At 37.6% G+C, this 25,642-nt stretch overlaps 1 protein-coding gene across 17 annotated transcripts in view; it reads right to left on the reverse strand.

The window, feature by feature from the left end:
• LOC111568381 (disks large homolog 1) overlaps positions 1-25,642 on the reverse strand; it is a 165,380-nt gene that overhangs the window by 48,027 nt on the left and 91,711 nt on the right. For 10 of the 17 annotated variants that reach the window (XM_023270014.3, XM_023270011.3, XM_023270010.3 and 7 more), the window contains 2 exons: positions 21,380-21,544; positions 14,346-14,495 (listed from right to left, as the gene is read on the reverse strand). In XM_023270014.3, the coding sequence (XP_023125782.1) occupies positions 14,346-14,495; positions 21,380-21,544 (315 nt within the window). Of the gene's footprint in view, positions 1-6,960; positions 7,413-14,345; positions 14,496-21,379; positions 21,545-25,642 lie in introns of those variants that run through there. The other 7 variants (XM_023270021.3, XM_023270019.3, XM_023270018.3 and 4 more) reach the window with 2 other exon arrangements.

The raw sequence follows: 25,642 nt of genomic DNA on the forward strand, positions 1-25,642 counted from the left end.
AGGAAGCTGCAGCTTTCGTTTGGATATTCTCTCCTGTTCCACTGTCAGCTCTAAAGCCTCGGCTGGAGATAAAGAGCTGACAGTCGGACTGCTGATGAGCTTTTTCTAAAGGGGTTTACTGTTTGGTTTTTATGCTACACAATGGTTAAAAGCTGAGTGTGAAAATTGAGCCAAAAATCAAAAAATGTGACAACTTTTTATGTTAATATCAACTACTCTGTTCCAATGGATAGACACTTTATTAATCCCAAGGGAAATTCAAAACTCCATTTCTAGTGCTGGAGAAAAGAGGGTAAAATACTTCAAATATCTCATTACCTTCGATGTCAAGTAAACACCAACAGTTATTTTTGTTCATAGTTTGAGGAACATAAACAATCCAGCTTTGTACTTTCACTGTCGACTTAAAAAGCATCTGTACAAAATCTTTAACTTCTTGAGAAGTCTGAAAAACATTCAGTTTTAAAAACGCCAATGTGTTGTCTATGGATGTCCCTATTATCAACACAAACTGAAGCCTGATCCTTTGTTTACGTCTACTGTCGTGCGAACATAAAGAAAAGTGTCACATAGTTCTTTGTCATGTTGGCCTATACACAGACCGACCCGCCTCCTCTAATCTACACTATTAAACAGAAAGAGTGGGAGGTACAACTGTTTGGTTTCTATTCTCTAATAAGGCAAAAGTCAGAAACGAGACGACTTTTTTCAGTAACACAAACTGCTCTGTTAAATAAAACAATCTTAGTCGTGGTGTCACAAATATAAAAATGTGAAAGGAAAAAAATACACCCAGAAACTACTCAGTTCAGAGGGTTAATACACCATTTGTATACCAGAAAACACTGAAAAGTTTATTTTACATAGTAAAATGCTGAGTATATTGCCCAAAATATCCAGTAAACGTTGGTCCATCTTGAAATGAAGCCTGGTCCTGCTGTGACAGATGGTCCGGAATCGTAGTATTCAGCCTGGTCATGAATGGACTAATTATTTACGCAACACCAACTATGACCCGAAGCGACCCACAGACGAGTGTTGACACGTCAACGTGTCGTTGCTGCGCCGCTGGACGGAGGTCTGATTTCATAAGTGGATTTACAAATCCAGGAAGAGGTTTGGTGGGAGGAGCGTTTCCAGATCTTGAACCAAACAACACCCACAGTCCCTGAATGCCTCGTCTGCTTCCACAACGACAACAAAACTACACAAAACTCCTTCACAACGTCGATGACTCCATTTACAACCTTTAGATACTTCATCAGGGAGAAACAACATTTAACCATGAGTGCCAAAATGTGTTGTATTATAAGAAAACCTGCAAAAAGAAACTGCAAAAACAAACAACTGTCCGTAGGAGCTTCAGTACAAATCAACTGGATGTTTCTTGGAGGTTCTTGAAGACGTTTCACCTCTTAGAGAGATGAAACGTCTTCAAGAACCTCAGAGTGACGTTCGGTTGATGGGAATACCATGACCTGCATGAATGAGAATCTATACAGACACAAACAACTCTTTAATTTCCAACTTTGAGAGGGTCGGCAGACAACAAAACTATACGAAACTCCTTGCAACATCGATGACTTCAAGTACAACCTTCAGATGCTTCATCAGGGAGAAACAACGTTCAACCACAAATGCTAAAAGGTGTTATATCATAAGAAGATCTGCAAAGAAAACCTCTAAAAACACAAACCACTGCTCATAGAGCTTCAATAGAAATCAACTTGACGTCAGTTGATTTCTTGGAAGTTCTTGAAGACATTTTACCACTTAGAGAGGTGAAACGTCTGCAAGAACCTTCAAAAGACATCCAGTTGATGGGAATACTATGACCTGGATGAATGAGAACCTACATAGACACAAATAACTGTTGGATTCCAACTTTCAGAAGATCAGCGGACGTATAATAACATTATAAAGACACTTTTTCCTATTTTGTCTTTCTAACTGTGTCCTACTGACACAAGACATTTGAGTTCTCTCTCAAAAAAAACGTCCAGAAACTGCGTTGAACTTTAAAGGGCAGAAGTCTGACGATTTTCTTTCAGAAATACTCAACATTTAGAACACCATAACAACAGATGCCTTTTTTGAAACCACAGAAGCTAAAGGTGGCAAAATGTTGAGTCCAAATTGTGTAAAAGTCAGATGTTCATCGGCAACTTTTTGACTCAAACCGGCTGCAATGAACTTCAGTCCCTGAACGCCTCGTCTGCGTCCACAGCTCCAGAAGATATTGATTCTGGTGGATTCAGAACAACGAAGCAGGTTGATGTCAGCACTGAGAACGATTCATGACCACAGGAACGCAGCATTTAGAGAGAAAATCCTTAAAATAAACGTGTCACAGTAAAACCGCCATTAAAATCAGACTCTGAGGAGCTGCAGAAGATCAACATCAGCGTCTGAACTGCAGCCGGGCAGCTCCACCTGCAGGCCACACTGAGGCATAAACACCAGTAATGGGGTCAGTAATGAGCTTTTTAAAGTCACCACTTGTTCTAAATAATACGGCATTAATATGAAGCGAATATCTAAAAACACAGAGGAGCTGCTGTGGATTAACTTGAATATTTGTCCCCTTTAAAGTGCAGGAGGAGAATAAAGCTTCTATCACTCTATAAACCTCTGAACCTCATGCAGCGACTAACTCCTGTCACGTTTTTAATCACTGTGGCTCATTTTTAACTGCAATCTAAAATCCTGCAGCTCTACAGAAACAGAACAACCACGAAGAAGGACAGAGAACTCAGTCATGATGCCAGAAAACTGAAAAAAGTCAAATTTCTTTGATTATTTATCTTCAAAAACTTTTAAAAAACCTGGAATCAACATTTCCAACATTTCTCCAAGGTGTTACCACCACTGGAAAAACAACGGTGGCTCTCCACGCTATAGATATTTAAGTGTTTACATTCTTAAAAGCACTATAAACTGTTTTCACACAACTCTGATTGAAGGAACAATCAGATTTTAAACTTTCATCTGGTCCTTGAACACATCATGCATGAGGTGTTGTTGCACCGTGGATAAAATAAACCAATCAAAGCTTTAAAAAGTTATATTTGAATAAAATCTGTTTTTTCGATATGTCTTGTATTTTAAAAAAAGCCTTCAAACATCAATGTTTGCAGCAGATTCTGTGAAAAACTAAAAATACTGGGCAACCGAGGACCAAGTTATGAACACTATTTCTGTTCTGTAGAAAGATGTTTCACTAACTTGCTCCTCTGTTCACTGTTTCTGAGCCATGCTGCATTTATTGTATTCATCTATTAAGTTTGTTTTTGGTTTATTTTCTGTCTAAAACTGCTCAAACTGAGTCAAAATTTCTCCTAAGTAACATCAATCTTCCAAATTTACTCAAGAATTCTTCAAAATAACTCAAAACTAGTTCAAACTGACAATTTTTAAAACATTTTGGACAAGTTTTACTCCAGTTTAGAGTCTGTTTCACCATGCTGAATGTATCTCCAACAACTTGCTCCTCTGTTCATCGTTTCTGAGTCATGCTGCGTTTATTTTATTGATCCAGTGGGTTTGATTTTCCTGTCTGCTCTATGGAAACACTGCCTGCAGTTCAACCTAAAAACTCTGAATTTTTAATTGTGCTTGGGAGTGCAGAATATTTATCACAGGATCTGATACAAACTCAATTTATGGCAAGTTTTTCAGTAGAATAAAGTGATTTTGATGAAAAATCACAATTTCAGGCTTGGATTTGGTTAATTTTCAAGTTCAACACTCAAATAGTTGAAAATCAAACAATTCTTTCAGTTTTTACAGTTTCTGGCCTTTATAAATGGTGTCAGTTTGCAGATTTTCAAAATAAAATATGCCTTCCAACCACTAAATCTGTTGCAAATGGTTTATTTTGTGTAGAAAAAAAGAGATTTTAAGCAGAGATTTGGTTAATTTTCTTGATGGAACTTGGCGGCACCCTTTGCTACGTCCAAGGGTGGTTGGAAAGTTGACAATCCGATGATTTTTTTTCAGTTTTAACAGTTTCCGTCTTTGACAAATTGGGTTATTTTTGCAGATTTTAAAAATTAAACACGTCTCGTTAAACCAGCTGGAGGGTTTTGGAGTTTAAAGAGTTAAAGAAAAATTCAGTTTCTCACAGCTGAGGTCCTATTTTTGTAGTTTTGTCAAATTATTCATCCTGCAGCAGTGAGAAAAAAACTACATCAGATGAGCTTTATTTTCTCTTCCAAATAAACTGTCTGATCAGATTTCTTCTTGTTAGCAGCAGTCATGAGACAATACATGATCTCTCCTGAAAACATCATGTGTGTAAATTTGTTTTTCGTCTAAATTACTTACAAGCACTTCCTGAACCTTCATCATCGTGGATCGTGTGTAAATTTAGGTTGTTATTGAAGTGCTGAGGGTGATTTAAGAGACTTTTTTCATTATCTGGGTCACAGATGGCAGATATAACTTTTAGAAAGGACAGAAATAAAGTGTGAGGCTTTTTATTTTCTCCACACCTCAGTGGTGTTAAAAGACCTAAAATAGAGCAGCAGCTACATTTCATTTGGGTTTTTAATTCTTGTTATTCATATTTTTATCAAGCTCCTGCAGGCAGGTTTGAAAGACATAACAAAACTGACAGTAAAAACAGAATGAATCGGCTTATTTCCAACTTTCTGATAGTCCTTCAACTAATCATGTGAGACTTTGTTGGGGAAAATCAACCAAATCTAAGCCAAAAATGGGAATATTTTATCGCAATGTTGTCTCATTTCCTCTAACTAGATTCTGTAAAAAACTAAAATTTCTGCGTTTCTCGGCGCCACGAGTCACTCGGGTGTTTACGGCAATCACATGGCAAAAATGAAGTCTTTTTGACTGCAGTGCAGGCAGTGTTTCCACAGAGCAGAGGGTAAACTGATTAAACGTGAACAATCAAATATCATCAGTATGTGGTGCAACATCAGTGGGCACTTGGAAGCACCTTTTTTCAACATTTTTAACAGAAATAACCAAAAGAATCCAACGTTAGTTCTGCATTTTGCTATGATTCCTGTCATTCTAACCATTTTGCTGGACAGAAGACATTTCTGAGATCTTCTTCATTCTGTTTCCACAGAGCTGCAGGTCTTTAGATTGTTGTGAAAAATGAGTTCACAGTGAAGAAAAATGTAAAAGGAGCAAAGAAACGTCCAGAAACTGCTCAGAGTTCAGAGCGTTTACAGGAATAATAATAAATTATAGCCCAATCAGGCGCTTTGTCAATGTTTTGGGTCGTTTCCAAAAGCAGTTCACAGACTGACCTTATTCACAGATTAACATGTACAATCCTGTTATTATTCAGGGTTTTAGTAGGGCTAGAGTTAGGAGGGTTTGGGTTAGTAGGGTTAGGGTTGGTTGAGATAGGGCTAGTAGGGTCAGGGTTAGTAGGATAAGGGTTGGTAGGATTAGCAGGGGCAGGATTAGTAGGGTAAGGGTTGGTAGGATTAGTAGGGGTAGGGTTGGTTGGGATAGGCCTGGTAGGGTCAGGGTTGTTAGGGTTATGGTTGGTAGGGTAAGGGTTGGTAGGCTTAGTAGGGTAAGGGTTGGTAGAGTAAGGGTTGGTAGGATTCGCAGGGGTAGGGTTAGTAGGGTCAAGGTTAGGGATAGTACGGTTAGTAGGGTTATTAGGGTTAGGGTTGGTAGGATTCGTAGGGGTAGGGTTATTATGGTTAGGGTTCGCAGGATTCATAGGGTTAGGGTAGGGTTATTCAGTGGACAATAAAGTTGCAATGAATGAGAAGAATCTCTTTGCTCAAAACAAGTCAACAGGTCAGTGAACTGGCTGCAATGATCTAAGTTAAATTCTGAAACTGATACTATTGATACTAAGATCTGGAAGCGGAGATCTTTTTGTTCAGGCAGCTTTCACAGTTAACTCCACTAAATTCACTTCAAATGTACTGAATTGTCATTTCAAATCTCTCAACAAGCCAACAGAATCCAAACAGACAAACTTTTAAATCCTTTGTCAACTTCTGTCCAAACACAACCAGCAAACTCTAAAGAAGCAACAAAAGAGCCAAAGATTAAGATTTGACTCCACTGATTGCATCAAGCATCCCAATTTTACCCGAATGTTGCTTCAAACCTGCATTAGCTGATTTTTTTTCATCCACTTGAGGGCAGCAGTTGTTTATTCTAGGAGTCGTGTCCACCTGATGAACGTCGGCTGGTGAAGCAACAACATCTGGGCAGCTGTCGAAAGCTCGACACTGTGAAGAATCAGAGTTTAATCCAGAGATTCATGCTCCATTTTTATAAAATATCACTAACAGACACCTGAAGACGGACCAGAGGAACTGTGATGGAGGAACTGTGATGGAGAAAAACTGCAGTTTTTCTCCTTCATCACAGTTCCTCTGGTTCGTCTTCAGGTGTCTGTCTGTTGTTTTATAAAAATTGCTCCACAGAACTCATTTCTGCAGCCTGAGCGCTTGTATGTACGTTAACATGCGTGTTGGAGGCGGTAAACAGGGAGGTGGAGGGGAAGCGCTGCGTGTCAGGAGCCTGGCGGTTGCTAGGCAACGCCGGGAAAGGCATGTGCTACTGCAGGGGTTCCTCACATCTGCCCAGAACATGATGCTGCTGTTTATGCAGGTAAATTTCACAGCCTGGCGGCCAGAGATTCACCAAAAACCTCCTCCTAAGAGGAGCTGGGGGTGGGTGAGGAGGGGGGGAGACTCCGGCTCTCGTCGTCGTCGCCGTCAGAAGCTCTGGAACATTCAACTGCAGCGTAGCGATCAAACATGCCGCTGCAGCCTCGTCGTTGCCAGACAAATCAGCCCCGAAAACCAGAAGGTGTGAGTCGGTCACATGACGCAGCAGCAGCAGCAGCAGCAACTTTTCCACTCGAAACACTCACACTCACACACATGTAGCGCCTCCTCCTCACCTTCAGCAGGGTTTACTGGCCGTGGAGTGAGGTGGAGGGAGGTGACCTACCAGTAGGCGCCGGTGCAGCCTCTTGGTTCTCCTCAGGGTGCCCATGATGCGGCGGCCCATCTTCTTGGCGTACCACACCGAGTTGAGCATGCTGCTTGTTGCTGCTGCCGCTGCTGCTGCTGCTGCTGCTGCTGCTGCTGTGGTGAAGGTGTCGCCTCCTCCTGCTCCTGCTGCAGGGTGACGGAGGAGGTGCTGGCTGGAGAGCAGACGATGGGAGGGGGGCTTCACTCCACCTTGTGTCCCCCTCCTCCTCCTCCTCCTCCTGCAGACACTAACAGGGAGGCTGCAGAGGAGCCGACGGAGGTGGCTGTCGGTTAGCGGGTCGGGGGGAGCGAGGAGCGGCGCCTCCGGGGGTGAATGAACCTGCCGAGGTGACGGAGCATCGCCGGCCGAGCTGCCGCCGTCTGACTGGAGCAGACAACAGACTGCAGGGCTGACGAGGACGACAGCGTCTGAGAGTGTTTAAAGAGGCAGCGAGGAAGTTCGTCCTCTGATCTCTGCAGTCTGAAAGCAGCTTTTTCCTCCTCCTCCTCTTCCTCCTCCTCGGTCCACAGCGGTTTGGTCCGGCCGACCTTTGTCCCACTTCAGCTCCTCAGTTTTTTCCAAACACGAGTCATCGGGGGAAACGTGACCCGGAAAAAAAACAAAAACGTTGAGTTATTGCGGCTGCGACGGAGATCAGAGCAGCGACCGTCACGACGAAGGTTAGTTAGTCGCTCGCTGGTTAGTTAACCCTCCCAACGCCAAAACCAGATGCTGGGTTTGGAAAAAAATCCCCAAAATGACAGAAAAAACAGGAAGATTCTCAACTTTCCAACCATCCTTGAACGTGTTGCATTTGACGTCAAGAAAATCACCAAAATCAAACCTTAAAATCCAGACATTCCAACAAAACCACAATCAGAGTCTTGTTAAAAAAAAACCCAGCTTGCACTGAATTCAGTGAAAAACAGTCTGTCTTCACACTCTCATCCCTAAAACTTCAGAAATCTATACAAAAATACCCCAAACTGATACCATTTATCAGCCAGAAAAAGTAAAAAAAAGACAGATTTTCAACTTTCCGACCATCAATGATGTTTGACATCAAGAAAATCACCAAAAACAAACCTTAAAATCCAGATATTTCACTAAAATCACTTTATTCTACAGGTCTTGTTTGAAAATTCTCCAAAAATAAAGAGTTTGAATGTTTTCGACGATTGAAAAGGGTGACATTTTTATCAAAATCACTTTACTATACGCGTCTCATTCAAAGAATCTCCACAAACAAAAAAAAAATGCAAACAAAACAATTTGTCTTAAACACTTTCAGCCCTAAAACTGCAAAAATCCTTACAAAAATCCCCAAACTGACACCATTTTTCAGCTGGAAACAGTAAAAAACCACAAAGATTCTCAAGTTTCCAATCATCCTTGAATGTGTCACGTTTGACGTCAAGAAAATCACCAAAATCAAACCTTAAAATCCAGACATTTCATCAAAACCACAATCAGTGTATTGTTCAAAAATTCTCCCAAAAAAACCCATCTTGTACCAGATATAGCAAGAAACTATTTGTCGTAACACTCAATCTTAAAACTTCAAAAATCTTTATAAAAATCCTCAAAATGATACCATTATTCAGCTGGAAAAAGTATAAAAATACCCCAAGATTCTTAACTTTCCAATCGTCATTGAACGTGTCGTGTTAGACGTCAAGAAAAATCACCAAATTCAAACCTAAAAATCCAGATATTTCATCAAAATCACTTTATTCTACTTGCCTTGTTCAAAAAATCTCCAACAAACAAACAACAAAACACAAAACAACTTACACCAGATTCAGTGGAAAAACAGTGTCTTAACACTCATCCGAAAACCTAAAAATCTTTACAAAATCCCCAAAATGACACCATTTATCAGCCAGAAACAGTAAAAAAGACAAAGATTTTCAACTTTCCGACCATCAATGATGTTTGACATCAAGAAAATCACCAAAAATCAAACTTTAAAATCCAGAATTTCCATCAAAATCACTTTATTCTACAGGTCTAGTTTGAAAATTCTGAGAAAATAAAGTGTTTGAATCGTTTTCTACAATTGAAATGGGTGACATTTTTATCAAAATCACTTTATTTTACGTGTCTCATTCAAAAATTCTCCCAACAAAAGAAAAAAAAAAATTCAAACAAAACTATTCATCTTAACACTCTCAACCCTAAAACTTCAAAAATCTTTACAAAAATCCCCAAACTGATAGCATTTATCAGCTGGAAACAGCAAAAAACAGAAAGATTCTCAATTTTCCAACCATCATTGAACGTGTCACATTTGACGTCAAGAAAATCACCAAAATCAAACCTTAAAATCCAGACTTTTCATCAAAATCACTTTATTCTACAGGTCTTGTTTGGAAATTCTCAAATAATAAAGTGTTTTAATCAATTTCTATGATTGAAAAGGGGGAAAAGTTATCAAAATCACTTCATTCTACGTGTCTCATTCAAGAAGTGTCAAAAAAAAATCTCAGTAAAAAACAAAACTATCTGTCTTAACACTCTCAACCTCAAAGCTTCAAAAATCTTTACAAAAATTCCCAAAATGACAGCATTTATCAGCTGGAAACAGTAAAAGAAAACTAAGATTCTCAGCTTTCCAACCATCCTTGAACGCATCATGTTTAATATCAAGAAAATCACTAAAATCAAACTTTAAAATCCAGACTTTTCATCAAAATCACTTTATTCTGCAGGTCTTAAATAAAGTGCTTGAATTCTTCTCTACATTCCTTCAATCATTAATCTGTGCCGATCTGTTGGGAAAAATAACCAAACCTAAGCTTAAAATGGTGAAATTTGATCAAAGTCACTTAAAAGAACAAACAATTCATCTTACCAATCCTAAAACTTCAACAATCGTTACAAAAATCCCCAAAATGACCCCATTTATCAGCCAAAAACAGTGAAAACAGAAAAACTCTTTGGATTTTCAGCTTTTCTGAGGGCTCTTGAACACATCAAACAACCAAAACTGAGTTTATAACTATTATATTTAATCAAAATCACTTTATTTGACAGGCCTTAAATAAACCATTTCTACCAGACTGTGGGTTCCTGAGAAACCATATTTGACCAGCAGTCGAAACTTCAGAACGTTTTCAACTGAACTGCAGGCAGTGTTTCCACAGAGGAAAATCAAAGCTACTGGATCAATCAAATAAATGTAGCATGGCTCAGAAACAGTGAACAGAGCAGCATGTTGTTGGAGATACATTCAGCATGGTGAAACACAGACTCAAAAATAGACTAAAACTTGTCTAAAATATTTTTAAAAATGTCAATTTGGAGTAGTTTTAAGTTATTTGGGAGAATTCTTGAATAAAATTAGACATTTTTTGTTACTCTGGAGACATTTGAGTCAGTTTGAACTGATTTCAGGTAACTTTTGACAATATTTGAGTTCTTTTGGAGAATTCTTGAGTCATTTTTTGTTATTTTGGACTGATTTAAATCAATTTGGACACTTTTAGGCTGAGAGAAAAATAGAACCTACTGGATCAAAAAAATAAAATGCAGCATGGCTGAGAAACAGTGAACAGAGGAGCAAGCTGTTGAAGATACATTCAGCATGGTGAAACATCTTTCTACTGACGGTGAGCAGAATAGAGAGGAAAAGGTTTGTAGAGGCTGGAAACACGGAAATAGTTAAATATTGAACAGACTCAACCTTCCTCAGCTTGTTGATTCCTTTTTTTTTAATATAGAAATTTAACCAGTTTGTTTACATGTGTCATAGAGCAGAGGAGACATTTTTGAGTTTTCATATGTGAGGAAAAAATACTTTTATTCTACTTTTATTGATTTAAAAATTAACCAAATTAAACCGCTTCCTCTAACCAGATTCTATAAAAAAATAAAAACTTAATATTTTAAGCTCCTGGGTTCAACTGTGAGGCCTTTACTGACTCGACTGTGACCAACAGTGAGTTTTCAAGAGAGCTTAACACATTAATTTTATTTTCTTTTTATTATTAATGGCATTATGACGGTACAGAAGACATTTCTTATTTCCTTATGGTTTCAGGACTTCTTATTGCAGTGAAAAATGAGCCAACAGTGAAGAAAAATGTGACAAACAATCTGTAAAACTGCTGGAATTTTGAGTTTTTAAGTAGAAAACAGTAGTGATTATTTCAGTAAATGTTGCATATCAACTTGAAAACTCTCCAAAAACCAAAAACACCACTTTGTGTTGTTTATGAGATAATTCATCATTCCACGGTTTCCCTGAAATTCCATAAAGCTATAAATAGAGGCACCCCGTCCTCCCAGTATCCTCTGCTGCAGCGGTGAAGCAGCAGCATTAGTGACGAGCTGTTTCATGGACTCTGGCTCCTTTTGTCTCGGTGCTAAATATACACCAGAGCTGCTGTAAATCTATTCTGCGTTTTACTATCACCTCCCTCCACCCTGTCACAGAGAGCCTCACTAAATCTGTCCTTGTCCTTCTGTGCAGGTTCAACCCCCTCCTCCTCCTCCATTTTCCTGCCGTTGGGATTTTCTTTGTCGGCATTCATCTCCCGTGTTGCCATGGCGCTGCCGAGGAACGGCGGGGGAAAAAAATGAAAGGATTGATAATAAAGAAGAAGGAGTGTACAGCGTGTCCTCCCAGACCTCCGAGTCTTTGTGGGATGTGACGAGTCGTCGTTGCGTTATCGCCGTGGAGGTGTTGGAGATAGCTGCCTGCTGACGTCAGGAAGCCGCCGCTGCAGATCAAACGTGGAGGAAACAATGGAGAGCTGGATGTAGAGATTTGTCCACGCTGAGCAGAAAGCTCACAGCAGTGGAGGTGTGGAGTTATTCCACAGCCAGGTAACAAACTCAGAGTTATTCAACGTCACATCATCAGAGTTCTTCTGCTCGACCAGCTCCAATGTGCTCTAAACTTTTTAATCATGCATAGGCCGGACCAGATACTGGTACTATCTCAGGTGACCAAACCTAAGTGGAACTAAAATGTACACTGGGTTATTACAGGGTGGACCATAAGTTAAGGAAGTCATAGGAAAATGTATAATGTATATTTTTTTATGTTTCAGAAAGCCTAGAAGATGTGTTTGATGCTGGGGGCACTTGAAGGCCATGGTGTATCAGGTGAAGATACGAGATATAAATCATCTCAAGGAATGTATCACCAATGCCATTACAAGCAGAACTTCAACTAACTTCTTAAAAATACCAAAAAGAATTAGTCACTTCAGGTGGTACCGATACTGGAAATTTTGGATCTGGGCACATGGACTAAAACTATGGTTATTGAAAAGGTATCTGTGAAATGTTAGCTTTACATATGAAACACTGTCCCGAGATAAACGATTTATAAAACTGCCTGTCGACCCACTTTCAGCAGGATTTTTCGGACAGTGAAATTTGAGGCTGTTTGAACGACAAAATCTCAGAAATTATTCAAGACAAAAACAAGAAATTGTGCCAGTTATTTCTTATTATGATGCTGATGTAGAATCTGCAGTATCGGACAAGTAAATCAAATAGACTCTGATTATAGCAGAGTTGAAATATGAAAAAAAAAATCGAAGCCGTCATGAAAAGTCCCATCTTTGAGCTCATATTTACAAAAAACAATGATAACGCAGAAGTCAACCAGTGGTATTTTCTGAACCAATAATAGGAAACATCTAGAATACTTTCTAATATAAAATGTTTGATCATGAAAAAGAAGAGAACCCTGAAATTTCATAGCAGTCAATATCCAATAGTTACCAAGAAACTTCATTTAAAACCACCATTGTGACCCTCAATGTGGAGCCAAAGGAACAGTTATTGGATCGCCAAAGTCAACGGGATAAATCCTCAAGAAACCATGAATGCTGGAACAAACTTCATGTCAAAACATGAAACTGAGATGCTTCCGTCTGAACCAAAGTGAAGAACTGTACAACAAACGACAAAACCAACCAACAGTACAGCAATCGCTTCAACAACACAACAACCACCATCCATTCACTCTTTCAACCATTCTAATGCAACCAAATTGATAGAAACTACACAACAAACCACTGCAAGATGTGTCAGATCATTTTAGAGGAACAAATGCTGAAGTGCTTTCTCACCAAAGTTACTTCAGAAGGTTAATACCGCTCTCATGCCACGAAGTCTGTATGTAGCTCCTCATAATAAAACCTCAAACTTTGGCTTTGACATTTCTGTCGGCACAGAAAAAGTCAGTCAATACATGTTAATCAGCTTAAACATCATTGCGAAATGTATCTGAACAGAGCTAGCTGTTTCCCCCTGCGTCCAGTCTTTATGCTAAGCTAAGCTAACAACTCCCTCCTCCAGTGATATCCACCAACCCTTTCCTGTTTAACACCAGTCTGTTGCTGTGAACATCATTCAACAACTACCAGAAAAACATTTATAGAACTTCAGGACTTCAGATGTGGAATCGGACATTTTTCACAAGGATTTACTTGAATGTAGGTGTAGAAGGTAAAATGATTTTTTAAATGGATGAAACTATGATGGAGATATTTCTGAGTAGATTCTCAGTCATCCAGGTCACGGTAATCCTCTGAGCTATAGCAGAAGGCAACTGGAATTCTTTTTGGTTCTTGAAGATGTTTTGCCTTCACCCAAGAGGCTTTTTTAAAAGGAAGACCTGAGACTCGTATCAATCAAGGCTCGTCAACTACCTGAAAATCACGAGTCAAGCCTGATCAATGACCAGGACTTAGATGAATCAAGGCTCACTAACAACTTAAGATTTCAGTAAATCAAGATTAGTCATCAACCTGTGACCTACATGAATCAAGGCTTGTCAACAATGTGAGACTTTCACGGCTCAAAGTTCATCAGCAACCCGAGACTTACATGACTTCAGGCGCCTCAATAACCCTAGACTTAGATAAACTAAGGCTCGGCAATAACCTGAGACTTGGATGAATCAAGGCTTTTTAACAAACTGAGACTTGCATGATTCACTGCTCATGATCGACCCAAAACTCACATGAATCAAGGTTTGTCAATAACCTGGTATCTGGTAAGTGGTACCAAGGAAAAAGGTCTATGACACCACTTATCAGGTACTCAATACCCTCCCCAGACAGATATACCACCAATCACACCTTGACTCTTGAGTTGTGGGTATGTATCTATACCAGGAACTCTCTACCATCTGGTTATACCTAAGGAGGTATAACCAGATGTTTCACCTGGATGAAGGTGAAACATCTTAAAGAACCAAAAAGACGTCAAGCTGCCTGCTGCTGAAGCTCTCTGGATGATGATGGAGATGCAAAGACTTCACCATATTTCTACCAGCAGCACCACAACAACCAAAAGCAGGGTGGGGTGGGGTATGGTGGGAGGAGGGGTGGGTTTACCTGGATTGGGGGGTAGGGGTTGGAGGAGCAGGAGGGGACGGGGCTGTCCTCTCCATGGGGGTAGAGGGTGGAGGGCGTAGGGGAGGGGAGCTCCGGGTAGTGCTGTCCTAACGCTGAGGAACCGTCAAAGATGCATTCCAAAGCTGCTACCTACAGGATACAGGAAGGGGGAGGACAGGGAGAGGAACGACGGCGTCTCAGAGAGGTCAAAAAACAGCAAAGGAAAAGCAAAGAGAAAGTCAACAGAGAAGGAGAAGGGATGGGGGATGGTTAGAACGCCGACTAGATGCTTATCTTCAGTAGCATCGACCCAAATTCTCATATCTCATCTAGTGATCAATTTAGACAGATAGCATAAACAACAACCCCAATCTTATTAATAAAACTATAGATTTAAAGGATGTTGTCCGTAAAACATCTCAAATATTTAATTTGACAAACTTGACAGCATCTGATGTTTTCTTTTCTGGACAAATCTCATGTACAGACTCCAACCAACTTCAGGCTAACAAAGCTAACAGTTAGACTGTAGTCCATGTAGTTCATCCAGAGCTATAATAGGGGATTTTAATGTGTTTATTGGTAGGATAGACTTGTTACTGGTTCAAATCAGGCTTACTGAAATACTAAAAAAAAGCTCAGTTATGTCATAAAGTAGCTGGTCGAAGATGATTTTAGCAAATTAATTATAAAATTAATTATAAATAAACATAAATACAAATGTCAACATTTCAAAAACAGAAGTAAAACCAACAAATATACGAATTACTGCATTAAAAACAACTCTGTGTGACATTCCTAGATGACAACAGTTATATTGTTGTGGGTAGTGAATACTGACTTTTCATGTTAGAAATAGTAGAGAATAACTCAACTGACAGCAGTTGCGTCCAAGAGATTTTCAGTAAATCAAGACTGTGTCTGGAGTTAGAAAAGCTAGCTAACAAGTGTAAATATTGGGGTTATGACCATGTAGTGGTATTTATGGTGAGATTTTACTTGATTAATTTATATATTAAGGATTAAAAACACACAAAGGTTACATAAAATACTACTTTACTTGACTGTAATACATATTACAGCTGAATATAGTATACAGCTCACAATAAACATCTGTAAATCTGTTAATATATACTTTTCGTCTCATCGTCGGTTTGGTTCTGTACATGAGGTCAGATGATGTGAAGAAAAATAAGGAACAAATTTGACCAGAACAGGCTCTAGTAAGAAGTCTGAAGGGGAATCCGAGGATTTATCGAAGGGAAACAGCAAAAAAAAAAAAGAGAAATTAAGAGAAACAGCAGAGTTTAGGGGTAAACATAAAGACAAGAAGCAGCAGTGACAGAACCGATTCGATGGGAAACAACCAGAGTCCTGGAGAGCTACTGAAGCTAAAATCTGATCCTCCCACTGATTATCGATAAACCTGCTGCTGATTGACGAGTCAGAGACTAATCACTGATCAATGAGCAGGTTTGTCTTGTTAGATCCATGCAGAAGAGGATTAGGGCCACGAGAGACATTTATTTGAGCTCTGACGGGGGTTTTTGTTGGGATTCCTACTTTAAAATATGAAATTTAAAACAATTCAGAGCTTAAATTTAGGAAAAAAAGGTGAAGTTTGAGCTAAAAGTATGAATTCAGAGCAAAAAAAAGAGGCAAAATTCAGACTATTTTTGTAACATTTCTGACCAAAAAGTCAAAATTTTAAGAAAACAAAAATCTGAATTTGAACTCAAAGTCTGAATTTAGAGGATTCTAAATTCTAAATAGAGAATTCTGAATTTGAAGTCTGACCAAAAGTTTATTTCTAAGTTTAAAGTCAGAATTCTAAGAAAACAGAATTCTGCATTTAAACTTCGAATTTGGACAATTCGTCTCACAAATCAGAGCAAAAAAGCCTGAATTTAAAGTCAGAACTCAAGGGGGAAAAGTCAAACATTATATTTTAAAAGTCAGAATTTGAAAAATAAAGTCAAAATTCAAACAATTCAGAGAATAATTCTGAGGTTAAACTCAGAATTAAGAGGAAAAAGTCAGACTTTTGAGCTCAAAAGTCAGAATTGAGAGAAGAAAGTCAGCTTAAACTTTTCAGACTATTCACCTCTCAAGTCTGGAATTTTTAAAAAAGTCAGAATTTCGAGAATAAGGCTAAAATTTACACAATTTGGAGAAAATTTCTGAGGTTAAAGTTAAAGAATTTAGAGAAGAAAAGTCAAAATTTAGAGAAAAAAATGTTTAGAGAAAAAAAGTCTGAATTCAAAGAATTCAGAGAATAATTCTGAGGTTAAACTCAGAATTTAGAGGAAAAAGTCTGACTTTTGAGTTTACAACTCAGAATTGAGAGAAAAAACGTCAGAATCCTGGCTTTCATATCAGAGTTTTAGGTCAGATTTTAAAGGAATAAGTGTACATTTTGATCTCAAAGTCAGAACTCAGAGAAAACGTCAGACTTTTGAGTTTAAATGTCTGAATTTCGATTTTAAAAAACAGAATGATGACCTTAATCCCACAATTTAGGCAGAAATTTGGGTTTATTCCGAAGGAGAAACAAATCAGACTTCAGAAAAATAACAGTTTTTCTACAGTTTTTCTGTCATAGGGATCATTTTGTCTGAATAAAGATACATTTTTTTGAATATTTATTGAGGTTTTGGTTTAAATAAGCTGTAAACTGGTGAATAAAAATGAATTTAAAAAGTGTTAAAGAATTAAAAATAAAAACAGAAACATGTTTATTAACACATAATCCTGTGTTGTAAAGTAAAACTAACCTGTTTGTGTTTTCACTCTAACTGAATGAAACCAGCAGCTCTCCAGGACTAAAATATTAATGATCAAGAAAACACGAGTGAAGCCTGAAAACTGAGACGACATCAGAAAGACTCCCAAAGATACGACAACAAAACTCCAACAACAACAAACCACGACACACAGCGAGAAGTCCGACTGAGATCAGACAAACAGACTGTGATTAGCAGGACGGAAATGATCGATTATTTCCTCCATTAATAAAATGGTGAAAAATGACAGTTTGTCTACAACACAAAAACGTTCCGCCACAAAGGAAAGAAACCAGAAAATACTCACATTTTAACAGCAGCAAGCACAGAATTTAGACAGATTTCTGATTTTGCTGTTTAAAACTCTCATTTTTAGTGTTTCCTAAACATCACAGGAATCAGAGGAACATTTAAAACACATTTATTCTGACCGTCAGCTGCTGTAGTTAGTTAAATTATCAGCTCGCATGAATTTATAAACACGTGTGTTTGAATTAACAGCTCCTGTTTTTAGTTTATTCATGATCCAACGACCATTTTCACTGATTCACCTATTTATTGACTATAATCGGATTTATGGACGTTTATTGGAGTTTACTCACTTCGTCTTTTGGTTTTGTTAAACGTCCAGATCCTCTAATTTATTCTCCATCTTCCCTCTAACATTAATCTCATTAAAATTTTAATCTGCAAATAAACACAGAAATACATTTTGTGTCATTTAAAAAACTGGAAAAAAACTCCGTTCATAACTTTATTGGCACCGTTTCCATCTTTAACCCTCGTGTCGTCTTGCGGGTCAAATTGACCCGTTTTAAAGTTGAAAATATTCATAGGTGATATTAACGTTTTAAAGTTTAAAATGTTGGAAAAAATCTATATCTATGTTTTCCACAGTGAAAACTTCCACATTTTCAACATTTTTGGGAAATTTTTGAAGTTTTTTGGTGAAAAAAAAGTTTAAAAAAAAGTTTCTTTAAGAACATTCGGGAAAAAAAATCAACCAAAATCCAGCAAATTTCGCTGGATTTTGGTTGATTTTTTCCACATGTTCTTAAAGAAAATAGCTGAATTTTTACTGATACATATGTAATCACTTTAGATATTTTTAGGATTTTTTGGGGAAGATTTTTATTCATTTTTTGAAAATACTTACATTTTTAAAAAATTTTTTTTAATATGTAATTTTTTTGCCAAATTTGGAATTTTTTTTTTTTTTTTTTTTTTTTAATAAAACTTTTAAGGGAACCTTTTTAAGGAATTATTGGAATTTTCTTCCTGAAGATTTTGCAAATTTTTATAAATTCAGGAAATTTTTTGGGCTGAATTTCTGGATTTTTTTCAGTGACGGGAACAATATTTTCTGGTGCCCGTAAATAAAGACAACATGAGGATTAAAACATCAATAAATATCACTGATAATCTAATTATAACAAAAGGAATCAGTAAATGAGTTGTGTAGGATTCCTAATAAGGATAAATTCACTTTTTTATTAGCGCTAAAAAGACGACCAGACGATGTTTAACCTCCTCAGACAGTTTCCTTTCAAAGAAGTGAAAGTGAAACTAAAAACAGAGAAGTGTCTTTCCTTCCTGTCTGTCGCCACACGGTGGCAGGAAAACTCCACCGTACGTCAGTGCTGCCGCTCGGCCGGCATCAGTCTGATCTCCTGGACTCGGTTGCTATGACAACGGCGGCGTGAAAAAGGCCTAAACCTCTGTGAAATATCAGATCTGAGCTGATCGGCAGATTGGATCAATCGACTCTGAACACAGAGGATTTTACAGCTGAGACTGAAGGAAAACTGTGACTTTAAATCACATCTTGTGTTTTTTTTCTACATCGAAATATCATCTTGTTTCTTTCATTTTGTTTCCAGTTTTAATTCACGTCATTTTATTCTTGTTTTTTTTTTTATTGTTTTAATCCAAAGTGCAACATGAACACTGCTTATTATTTTATTATTATCACACAAATGTATTCATTTTCTACACATCTGAACTTTAAAATTTTGTTTATATTAAACTGCTTTTCTGTTTTTTTTCTGTCCTTGTTTAAAATATTTTAGTTTATCCTAGTTTCTTTGAAAATAAATAAAACTGTCATCACTTGGTCACCACTATCTTGTCTGGAGAAGAGTTTTAATTGAGGCTTAATTACAGTTAATTATCTTCCAACTAATTATTGCTCCACAAATATAAGATAATCACAAATATTTCCAAAGATTAAACTGATTTCTTTTTAAAAATGAGTCAAAATAAATGTAGTATTTCTTTTTTATTTACTTACGTAGTTATGTGTCAAACTGCAACATGAGCTACAGCTTCTTTTACTTAGATTTTATACTTTAATATGCTTTATTTTATATATTGAATCAGACTTTTTTCTTAATAAACATTTTAAAGCACAATGTGAAGCACTAAATTGCTAAAAAAAAAAAAAAAAAAAGTGCAACAACGCTGTGAATTAAAAAATAATAATAATAAAAAAACGGTAATTATACTTTCTTTTAACCGGTTTTGCTAACTGTTCAGCTAAAAGTCACCTAAAATGTTGTCAGGACTCCGTAAACCGCCCTGAACCAAGCATAGCGGCGACGTTTGTGTGATGAAATGAAACACGTCACATGCAGCAACAAACAAGCAACGAGCCTCGTCCTCCATGAGTCTGTGGGTCGGGTTTAATCAGGATTTAAAAAGACCGAATTCCCCCAGACCCTGGTTTGAGTGACAGCGACAGGAGAACATGTTTAACAGGCATATGAAGATATGAATAAATGAACAGAGCAGGTACAGAACAACGAGATAAACAAGCAGAAAGTAGAGAAGATAAAAACATCTGGACTTCACAGGCTTCTTGGAGTTTTATAGTTTTAGCGCTCTTTTATAAACATGCTGCTGCTTTCTGCTTCTTTTTTTCCCTCAGTTAAGTTAAAATTCATCACTTTTTCATCGAGTTTAGAACACAAAGTTTATTTTAACAAACTAATAACAAGATTTTAGCTAAAATTTTTGGAAACGTACGTTTGTTCAAATGCTCCTCATCATTTTTTATCTAAACTAATTACATCTGCTAATTAATCTCTCTTCCTAAAACCCCTCAGGTCTGTTCGTGTTTTCTAAATAGTAAACAAAAACAGATTTTAGGTGGTGTATTTAACATCACTGCGGGATCAAATTATCCAATTAAAAACATTAATTTTAAAGCAGATTTTTGTAAAAACTGAGAAATATATTCACAAATTAAATTTTTTACTTCTGACAGCTGATTTAGAAACGAGTGATGGCTAAAAGTGGGATTCTTGGCAGTTTTAATGGGATTTTAATGTAAAAAAAAAAAAAAAAAAAAAAAAAGTCAACCGTAGCAATATTTTAAGTCCCACTTAATTATACACTGTAAAAAATAAAATAAACAAATGTAAAAAATAAATCCATAAAGCAAGGGTGCCAGAAAAAATACATAAAGAATTTAAGAAAATAATAATTTGCAATTTTTTTGAAATGTATAGAATCTATTCAACGTCTTGTATCTTAAATTGTTTTGTTTTAATCTTGCAATATTTTAAATAAAATAAGAAAAATAATTACCTTTTTTTTAAATTTAATTCAATTAACTTACACATTTTTTTCTTTCAGAAAACATCAAACAACAAAAAAATATATTTCTGTATATGTATAATTTTACCATCACACACTGTAAAAGAACAGATGTTTTATGTAGATATTATTCATCATTTTGGCTTATTTTGTGCTCCCCCCGTTATGTATATTTATACTTTTTGGGGGCAATTTTTACTAAATATTCAACAAAGCAGGAGAAATCTGTAAAATAGTTTAACAAAAATTTATATTCTTGTTTCTTTAAAATATATTAGTAAAATATTTTTCACAGATTTAAATAGTGATAGCACCTGTTATTTATAGTTGTGGCTGGAAATTAATCCTCTGATTCTACGAGATATTTGTAATTTTATTCTTTAAAAAAAATGAGAAAATAAAAGTAAATTGCTTAAAAATTGTTAATTCCTTTTCCCAGTGAGATCAATTTATGACCCTGTGGCCGGTCTGTGAGGGATTCTGGGATATAAAATTAAATCTACAGGACGTGTTATGATGTATTTATTGTTAAATAAAAGCTGGAAGGAGGCGGAAGCGTTGGATATTTGTTTTGTTTTTGAGGCCAGTGAAGTCGATGGTCTGAGAGAAGGTTGGACAGATCAGATCAGAAAACAGAAAAACGAAGCGTCCTACCTTCATAGGTGAGATGTGAGCGTGGGTGACGTATCCGTGGACATTCTCGATCTGGGAAAGGTTCTTCTCGGCTACCTGGACCAGCTCTGGACCGCTGGCCTCCTCCGTTAGCTGGGGGGAGCTTTGGTCCTGGGGGGACGAGTCCTCATCGTGGTGCCTGTACTTCTGCAAGAGGAAAAAAAATACAGCAGGGTTAACATCTGTGTTAGCATCTCTGCTAGCGTTAGGGCTGGACCGGAATATCCGAATATTTGATCCCGACGGTGGTATCGGATATTAATTTTGAGATCCGAATACAGCTGGTTAAAATGGAGTCGTAGCCGAGTACCACACTGGTTAAAATGGATGAAGTGATTGTTGTGCTTCATTTTTGTTGTATTAAATCTTTTAGACAACCTTTAGAGCAGATTTAATAACATCAACTTATTGTTTTAAATTTGTTGTTTACACTTGAATTTACAGTTTGGATGAGGAAAAATCCAAGGTCGATCATTTTGGGTTCACAAGTGCAGAGCTGTTACAACATTTGTGTTTTTACAGGTGGAAAAAAAAAAAAGGAAAGAACAATGTAGGCCTTAAGTGGTTAAAGGATAATTCTTCAAGTGACTCACAGTTGGAGCACTTCAGGTCGAAACTCTACCGACTGAATCATCTGGTAAACAAAGACACATCACAAAACACCTGTTTCTTAGATAGAAAGTCAAAGCTGTGGGAAGCTCGTGGACGTAAAAACTGAAGTTAGCTAAATTTCCCAGGGTGCATTTCACCAACAAAACATCCAATTAGGGTGATTCAGTTGAGTAAATTCTGTGATAATTAAACTGGATATCCTTCTTTAAAGAGAAATGTGAGCCTGTGTGTTTTCTCTTCAGCCTTCACATCTCGATGAGTCAGAGTTTTCGAGTCTTAGTCATCGGCTTTCCAGCTGCGGGAGGAAAGACATTTGACAGGTGAACAACTTGACTGTCCTGAACCGGTTTCGTAACGACGCCGAGTAACGGACACCTTTCAGAGATTCACAGATTCACCCGGCAGAAGGACGAAGACGATCCGGAGGTTTAAACGACGTCAAACATCCTTGGGAGTTAAATGAACTCGCGGCAGAGAAACCTGAATCTAAAACACGACGGTTTCAGTTATTAGGAAACATCTCGTCACCCCCACTGATCCTTCTCCGCCTCGGGTGGAGGTTTCAGATTAGAGGAACCCCACGATGCTGATTTAAGAACCTCAGAAACTTCAAAGAGCCGCTAATCCGCGCCTGAACGGGATTATCCTGCGTCTGATTGGCTGCCGGTCAGACGGAGAGCCGATGCCTGGCAACCGCCGGCTGAAGCATCATTGGTTGTAGCGCCCACAGGAAGACGTGCTAACGATGTGTTGCAGATAACAGGGATGAAATTAGTCAAAAAGATCTTCCTTTTTTTTCCCATTCATTCGTAACTCCAGTTTCAGAAATCTATTTCTGACTTATTGTAATTCTAGTTCAAGATATCTTTAATTCCTGTCAGTTCAACATATCTGCGTCATCTTTTTAGATTCCTGAATTAAACTTTAACCAGTCAGAAAGATGTTGGAGAGTCTCAAATTGGAATTCGCCAATTAAAGACATCTCGACTTGGGGTTTTAACTCAGTTTGATGATGCTGAATTTAAATGACAGATATCAGTGACTTAATTCTGACTAGTTCTAGTTAGGATGAGACTAGAAGAGTTTTTGTTCCAGATATCTATCAATCTGACTAGTCAAACCTCCGGTCAGAATATCTGTAATTAGACGTCGAGGAGGCAGAATTCCAGGTCAAACTTACTTTCAGAAATCTAAAAAAGACAATGTAAATATGCTGAACTGAAGAGAACTAAGAGTGTCTTTAAATAGAATTATAACTCATCAGAATTAAACTGTAGATATCTATAATCAGAATTAATTCTGGTAATGACTTGGCTGCAGGTATCTTTAATTAGAAACATTTAATTACTCAACACACATATTCAGTTCAGTTCTTAAACGTTAAAACCGTATATCCCTGCTGTTCTTTTTTGATTCTTAGGTTAAGTTTGAGTTGTTCAGCATGAAGTTCTAGATTCCCAAACTGGAATTCTGCTGCATCAAAATGTAATTACTGATAAGCTGGAGTAGAGTTGCAGATATCTTTAGTTACATCAGAAGCAGAAATGCAAATTTTAAACAATTTTGTTACCCGATACTCAGCAGAAAAATCAATCAATCCCAGATTAAAAATAATACAGTGGACATGATTCCATGATGATGATATTTCCTTTGTTATCAACAGATATGAAACATTCTAAAATGTTCTTCTAGCTGGAGAACATGAACCATCACAGAAGTCTTTGTCAAGGTGCCCCTTTAATGGATGTGAAAAATCATCGGCAAAACCAGGTTAGTTATGTCTGTGTAGTTTCTCATCCATCCAGGTCATGGTTATCCAAAGTTGTTTAAATCAATCCAACTGGACTTTAAGAAAGTTCCTTGAAGACGTTTCACCTCTCATCCAAGAGGCTTCTTCAGTTCTGGTGGTGGTTGATGTTGCACTTTCTTAAAGTCCAGTTGGATTGATTTAAACAACTTTGGACAGGTTAGTTATATTTGTTTCTGGGCTGTAGGAATAAACTAGAAAAGTCCAACTTGTCTGGAGGTCATTAGCCATCATAAGAGTCTTTGTCATGGTGCCCCGTTGGTAGCTAATCCCCCACAATGCTCTCTGCTTGCCACTACCTATAAACATCTTGTAGACTGAATGATGCCTCCTCTGGTCTCAACAGCAACAAGCAGTAAGAGGCTCCACCTGGTGGAACAACCAGGTACTACAGCTGATCTATGATACATTTTCTAACATGCATGATGATTAATATATTTTTAATTGGAAATCAATTAACACTACTTGTCAGAAGCTACAGTGAGTGGGAGGTGGCTCCTTTTCAAACAAATTATAGCGACAAAACTTATTGTCTAATTATATGCAAACAAAACCGCACATTTTAGCTGTTTTAACACCATGTCAGAGCAAATTTTGGGCACAAATCTCTGACAAAGGTCTCATCCACCACAAATGTCTCGCTGATGAGCTCGTCTTATTCCAACCATCTTGTCCACCACACAAAATTCTGCTAACCCTGTTCAACCAATGGGAAGCCACATATGACTCAGCATCAGGTATAAATATCTGCAGCTGTTATTCTGATGGGTCAAAACAACGTTGTTGATATCTGTCATTTCAATTCCAGAGAGTCTAACTCAACTAAACGTGTTCTGCATCTTTAAACTCCAACCGAACGAACACGTTTCATCTTTGTAATAAAACCTCCCCTCAGTTAAACGGAGCTCTGAACCCTCACATCTCTTTCTGTTTTCTGATCAGGCTTCAGATCGGACACCTCCCTCGGTCGGCGCTCGGCCAACAAACGGCGTGAAGGGTAACATCTCCATTCATCAGGCTGAGAGGCCGAGAGCTGCCAGCCGCCCGATTGAACATTTGGTTAATTCATGAAGGACGACGGCGGCTGGCAGACAGGCGTGAGTCTGATCAAACACTGGAGGTAAAAGAACGAGAGGCGCCTTCATCCAGACGAAACACCGCATTCAAAGCACCGACACGGGGAATATAAACACACTTCTCTGCAAAAACCCAACGCAAAACAGGACATGTATTAATTACTAACCTTTTGTCAACTGACTTTCTTCTTTCAGTTCAGCCTGTTAACCAATTAATTACCGTCCCGTGTTTATAGAAGATTTTAAAAACTTCAGCAGTTCGCCTGTTAGCTAGCAGCACCAAAAGAAAAAAAACAACTTTCATATCAGTAAAAACAAGGTGAGAAAAGTTCAAATTTTCCAGTGTTCCTGCAGTTACTCTTGTCTATTTATGGTTGGTCTTCTTTATGACATTGGGTAAATTAAAAATCTCATGCTATACGACATTTTTCTAAAAATTATCTAGAGAAATTTAATCAAATTTAAAACTCTCTCTACAACGTTTCTGTTATCCAGCTGTAAAATTTATATTTTCGACCTTAGATCAGACAAAACATGTTCACAAATGTGTCTGGAAAATCTTCATGAATCAATCAGAAAACTACTTTATGATAAAATAAGAATGTCAGTTTAGCTTTGATAATATCAAAGGATAAACCACATTTGAATTCACGCATCAAATTATTATTTTTACACATTTGATTTCTATAAACATCAAAACTCCAGAGTAACTTCCGTTTCATAGGTGATACTAACGTTTTCATTGAAGTA

This window comes from Amphiprion ocellaris, chromosome 10, assembly GCF_022539595.1.
Source record: "Amphiprion ocellaris isolate individual 3 ecotype Okinawa chromosome 10, ASM2253959v1, whole genome shotgun sequence".
NCBI classification, from domain to species: Eukaryota; Metazoa; Chordata; class Actinopteri; family Pomacentridae; genus Amphiprion; species Amphiprion ocellaris.